Here is a 6,446-nt window from a genome sequence, read left to right on the forward strand (position 1 = left end):
AGTTGGAATCCTTATCAAGATTGGACACATGACGAAAGAGATACAGTTGAAGGATGTTATCAAATGGGCGACTTACTAACAAATGATTTTCGTTCTGGCGAGAAGATGAATATCATGCTTATGACGATGGTGGTATCGATTATAATTGTGTCAATGATATTGATGGTCCCGAAGAAGGTGTCGATGTTGTTGATAACACAAGGATTGGTCCATCAAGGTTAGTGCATGAAAGTTCAACACATCATGGTTCAAATCCTTTTTTTGGTGTTCCAGAGCCATATAGAGATATAGAAAATGAAGTAAGTCAAATTCATACAGTTGCACCACGTGATGGCAGATTCAAAATCAAAGATCAATTCGCTTCTAAACAAGTTTTAATTGACACCATATGTAGGGATGCATTGGAAAATGGTTATCAATTCAAAGTATCAAGTTCTAATAAAAAGAGATGGGATATAAAGTGTTTGCATGAAAGGTGCAAATGGAAAGCAAGAGCTGGGAAGTTAAGTAACAGTGATGTTTTTGTGTTAAAGAAGTTTGGAACACACGCTTGTCCTCGTGATATAATTAGACCTCATCATAGACAAGCGGGTAAAAGGGCAATGGGGAAAATATTACAGTCATTGTTTACTGCAGGTGACCGTGTATATAGGCCAAAAGATATTATCACGAATATAGCAGATAGATATCGAATTGATATCTCTTATACGCAGGCTTGACGTGCTAAGAATTGGGCTTTAAACGAGATAAGAGGTTCGCCAGAGGAGTCATTCAGACTATTACCGATATTCTGTCATAACCTTGAACAACGAAACCCTGACACCATTACACAAATAGACACGGATGAAGATCATCGATTTCATTTTGTCTTTATAGCTTTAGGATGTTCAATTAGGGTATTTTGTGATTTTTGTCGTTCGATCATCTATATTGATGGAGCATTCTTGAAAGGTCGATATTGGGGTACACTTTTTATTGCAGTGGGTAAGGATAGAAATAATCAAATTTTTCCATTAGCATTTGGCATAGGAGGAAAAGAGGAAACAATAACTTGGAGCCCGTTCCTTCGCACTTTATATCGGTGTATTGGAGATATCCCTAATTTAGCAATTATTTTAGATAGACACAATACTATAATTCGTTGTGTGAGAGAAGTATTTCCGAATGCACATCATGGTTGGTGCAACCATCATATCAAAGGAAATATGCGAAGTCGGTATAGACAAACAAAACATATTGAAGGATTATTTTGGCGAGCTACGAAAACATATCGAATAGAAGATTTTCAAGAGGCTTTACGGATGATCAGAGCTGAAAATCCAACCGCAGTAGCTTATCTAGAAGGTATTGACTATCAACGTTGGGCTCGTGTATACTTTCCTGGCATCCGATATAATATCATGACTACAAATATTGCTGAGTCGTTTAATGCCTTGGCACGACAAGCGCGAAAGTTGCTAGTGATGATGCTTCTTGAATTTTTACGCTCAACTTTACAAAAATGGTTTTATACTCGCCGCAATATGGCAAGTTGGAATAATTTTTTTTCAATTATTTCATACTTTTCATAATTTATAAATCAGTAACATTTCTGTATTCGTTTAATTATGCAGATGCTTGTACTCATTCTCTAACTCCATGGGCTGAAGAGAAGATGGTCAGTCATATCCAAAAGTCAGCTAATATGATTGTCAAGCCTATAACAATTGATCGATATGAAGTACATGGTCCAAGTAAACCTGTTGCTATAGTTGATCTTGCTAAAAAAGAGTGTACATGCAGAAAATTTCAACTATCACAAATAGCATGTACACACGTTGCAGCAATCGCCAGATTTCAAAACCTTTCACACTGTTATCCATGGGTGAATAAGTATTACTCAACTAAATATTGGCAAGCAGTATATAGAGAAAATGTTGAACCATTGGGTGATCCATCAGAATGGATGCAATCAGAAGAAATACGTATAGTACACCCACCTCAGATGGGACATCGACGTTCTGGTCGAACTTCAGAACACAATAGAAGGCCATCGCAAGGGGAGGAAACCCGTCAAGTTGAATGTAGTCGGTGTCATGAGAAAGGACATACTCGATTAGTTTGTACAAATCCTTTGTCAGGTGTCGGGTTTGCAAGAGGGGTGTAAATTCAAATCTCCTATTTCTTCTATGTTTTGTTATTTATCTTTCTACTTTTGTAATATAATTAGCCGCTTGTTGACGGTAAAAAGGGATATGGTAAGCTGAACAAAGGGGATATGGTAAGCTGAACAAGCGAAGAATTGCATTGACTGATAACTCAATTGTCCAGTTTGTGTTGTTTATTGTTACTTCTGATGTTATTCTTTATTGTTACTCGTGAACAATCTGTTTTGAGGGGTTGCGCATAGCTTATATATGTGATAGGCTTATATTCCTTTCTTCAGAAGGGTTGTTTTGTTTGTATTGTTTACATAATTTCTGCAGCATTACTTTGTATTGTTTTGTTTGATTGAGTGAGCAGGCTGGCTAAGACATTGCTTAGCGCCATCACGGGGCTGAAAAGGTGTAGAGTGCGTGCGGCATACAGAGTGCGCGCGGTGCAGGAGTGCACTGAGTGCACGCGTGGTGTGTGGAGTGCGCAGAGTGCGCGTGCGGTGCGAGAAGTGGGAGCGCGGTGCGCGGAGTGCGCGTGCGGTGTGCGGTGCCTTTTACATCATTTGGCCAAAAGTCTTTAGTTAATCGATTTTTGCTTTAAATTATTTCTGTTTATATAAATCAAAAAAATGATTGCTTTATGTTTCAATTAGAAGGAATTGATTTTTCTTGTTAAATCGAATGAAAATGAAATGCAAACCAAAGTTATAACCTTCAGTTAATTACTCCAAATTTACGCAGAATTAGAAGGAAGAAACCAAATTTTCCCAAGGCATTTTAATGCCTTTACATAACCATTTGGCCAAACTCATGAAAAAATCCATCATGTAATTACTTTTTCACAATAAAATTTTGGCAGCATTTCCCCTGTTTATTTAATATTTCCCAACCTGTAATCAAATTAAAACACATCAATATATCACAATCAAACACTTCAATATCAATATTTACTCCACCGATACTTCAATTGCTTTCATCTAACCATCAACTAATATCACTTCATCCAACCATCAACTAATATCATTTCATCCAACCATCAACCAACCAAAGATATAGTAATAGAATGACAAAAATCAAAGATATAGTAATAGAATGACAAAAATCAATCACAATGCAACAGAAACAACTAATAAAATGATAAACATAATATAAATAAAATAACAATGATAAACCATAACATATAATCATAATTCAATCAATCACTCGTACGCATCAGGATATGAGTTCCCTCCGTGTTTCCATATCTTGGAGGCAACTTTACAACACATGGAAGATGCATTAGTGGCAGTAAAAAGCAAATCACGTCCGGTTGAAAGATATTCCAATATATAAATAGTAAATTTCCCACAATCACCGAAGCCCGTACCCTGTTGCGGTACATCCGTCCGTCTTCTGATTGTCAAGGGCTCTGTCTGAGGCTCAACACCCTTAACCTGCCAATAACTCGTTGTATTAATAATGGCTGGAAGATAAGAATAACATGTCATCGCCCGAGAGAAGCTCTCCGTAGAGTCAAAGAAAGTCAATGATGAGTCATAAACGGTTAGAATCCATTCATTTAGATCCAACTCACCACATGCCCAATGCTGACATTCAAAATTAATTGGAATATAAACCTGACAAAATAACAATAAGTAAATCAAACAACCCTAAACCAAAAAAAAGTAAATCAAACAACCCTAAAATTGATTTATTAGTCAATAACATTAAAATATGACAAACCTTATCCACATAAGCCCATGGGATATAACCATGATCTAAAATTGGATCATTTATTCCTTCAATCGGGTCTAGAAATAACCGTGGCCACTGGTAATTATCAGGTCCAACTTCTTCCCGATTCTTGATCTCACGTGCCAACCACCCATCGAAAGATGTCTCTACACAAGTCCATTTAGCCGATGGAAATGCATGTCGCAACACCACCAAATAAGAATCGATATGCTGTATCATCAGATATATAAATATATAGTGAAATCATTACAATAACATAATAATGGATATATAAACAAATAATCAGTGAATATATATTACGAACCTGATTCGTCAACCACTGATTATCTTCACATAATGTTTTCCACCAGTCAATTTTTCTACATAGCCCAAACAAAAAAGTGTTCACTGCAACTTCAGGACTTTCCTCGTACCATTTTAAATATTCTATCATATTATAGTTTTCTCCTTCCGGGTGTGAGGGTTTGAATACTTCTCGTGCACGACGCTGTCTCAATGGATTAGTGTATGGACTCCGAAGAAACCGACCTTTTTTTACAATCCTTCCTTGTAAAGTCTTACGAGTATTGGATCGTTGTTGAATTGGTGTTTCAACCAAACTGCCAGTTGATTGCGGAAGTTCCATTTCATCCTGTCCGGAAAACTGAATCTCCACTTCAGCATTATCCTAAAATTTCAAAGGAAATATTATCAATAATCAAAAAAATATAATCACAAATTTTGAATAATGAATAATATGGAAAAAAATTTACCTGAATGAAAGGGACTATGTTATACGTATATTGCAACTCAGATAACTTGGCTTCTATTGACGCTTGACGTGCTTCAAGATTGGTTTGCCGTTCATCAATGTTTCCAAATCGCTCATCAACTTTTTGCATAAACCCTTCAATGAGATGCTGAAGTTGATTGAATTTATCTTCAATATTCGAAGTAGGACCAGGGGTAGTGGCATAGGGGGTTGTTTCTATAGTCGGCTGAAATGATGCCATGATGGGGCTATGCATAAATGGAGCTGATATGATAGGACTACAGATAGGTGTGCTTCGATGCCTATGTTGATCTGAAAGTGGAGATTGGATTCCAAGAGAAGAGCTTATAGGAACACGGGTATTATCATGCTTTTCATTTTCACCGACATACTCTATAACATCATTGTAGCATGATAACTGTTGCTCGGTTGTGGATGGAATCAAAATAGGAGTCACAACATCCTACAAAATATAATAAATTGGTTAGTCACAAAATTTTTAAAAATAGATATATAGGATAATAACATACTTCCGAAGCTTCAAATATTCGATAAACATTCTCCCAACTTAGACCTTCCAAACTCTTCCATTTTAACATTCGAGGAATACTGTCTCTACTCTTACAAACTACAAAACGCACCTAAATTATGTAACGTTTCGTATATCCAAATCTACAATATTAACAACATCATATTAAATATATATCTTTAATATAAATATATATTTAACATAAAAATAAAATAAACAATAACATTGTATTACCTGAAAAGCCCCTACATATCCCATTATCGCATATGATACAGTTGGGATATCCTCTGAAAATGGTGGATATGCATCACAAATTTCCTCGTATTTTTTCTGTAGATTTCGACTCATTGATTGTGTAGTCATCTTCTAAATAGGTATCGCCCATGGATATCTATTAAAAGCATCACAATCATCAATGATACTTAATGTATGTTCTGAAATGGCCTTCCTATTATCTGCTCTCATTAACCCATAGTGAAGCAAATATAAAGCAGCTATTTTTACAGCATCCTCATCATTATTTCCCCATGTTTTTTCTTTAAAAACTTTGACCAAATGACTATAGGTTACATGCTTAACCCCTAAAAAATATTTATTCCTTAACTCTAAATCTCTTATTATTCTATCATTTCTATCAATTTCTTGACCAAATTTTAATCCTGTTATCAGAGCAAATTCAACAGGACCAAATCTATAATCAACTCCATTCAACCGAAACCAAAACTCTTCACCTAATACTTCCTTATTAATCTGTCGAAATAATACAGAATGAATAAGAGGAGAACTATATTTAAGAATTTCTAAATTCAAAAATTGCCCCAAACAACATTCTTTAAACATTCGTTTTTGCCGAGGAGTAAGTGAAACTCTGATATGCTTTACTGTTTCAACATGGCTTCTAACTTTGATTATAACAATAAAATTATAGGCATCATTGAAACGTCGTTCACCCGGCTCATTATTAACTGAAATTGCCTAAACAGAATCCTGAAAAAACAGAAAATTTGCAATATAGGTATAAGTGCGTATGGAGTGCACACGGTGTGCGCGGTGCGTGCGCAGTGCATGCGGTGTGTCCGCACTCCGCGCGGTGCGTGTAGAGTGCGCGGTGAGAAATCCAGTGCGTTTTCCTCTCCGTCGCCGGCAACACAGAAAGAATAAAATCCAACCAAAATACTAAACTCAAACTAAAAACATGCATCCAAAGGTCCACTTACCTCAGACGAATCCGACGACATTCTCGATCCACAATCTCACAATGCTGATTTCAGTAAAACCAGCCAAAATAGATAACAGA

General features: G+C 36.2%; 1 protein-coding gene across 1 annotated transcript; it reads left to right on the top strand.

Annotated features, from left to right (window-relative positions):
* Window positions 1-1,205: 1,205 nt before the first annotated feature.
* Window positions 1,206-2,146, top strand: LOC123193122. The gene is made up of 2 exons (XM_044605908.1): window positions 1,206-1,530; window positions 1,614-2,146. The coding sequence occupies exons 1-2, from the start codon at window positions 1,206-1,208 to the stop codon at window positions 2,144-2,146; spliced, it is 858 nt and encodes a 285-aa protein (XP_044461843.1).
* The last annotated feature ends 4,300 nt before the right edge of the window (window positions 2,147-6,446 follow it).

The sequence above is a fragment of the Mangifera indica genome, chromosome 12 (assembly GCF_011075055.1).
Source record: "Mangifera indica cultivar Alphonso chromosome 12, CATAS_Mindica_2.1, whole genome shotgun sequence".
In the NCBI taxonomy this organism is placed as follows: Eukaryota; Viridiplantae; Streptophyta; class Magnoliopsida; order Sapindales; family Anacardiaceae; genus Mangifera; species Mangifera indica.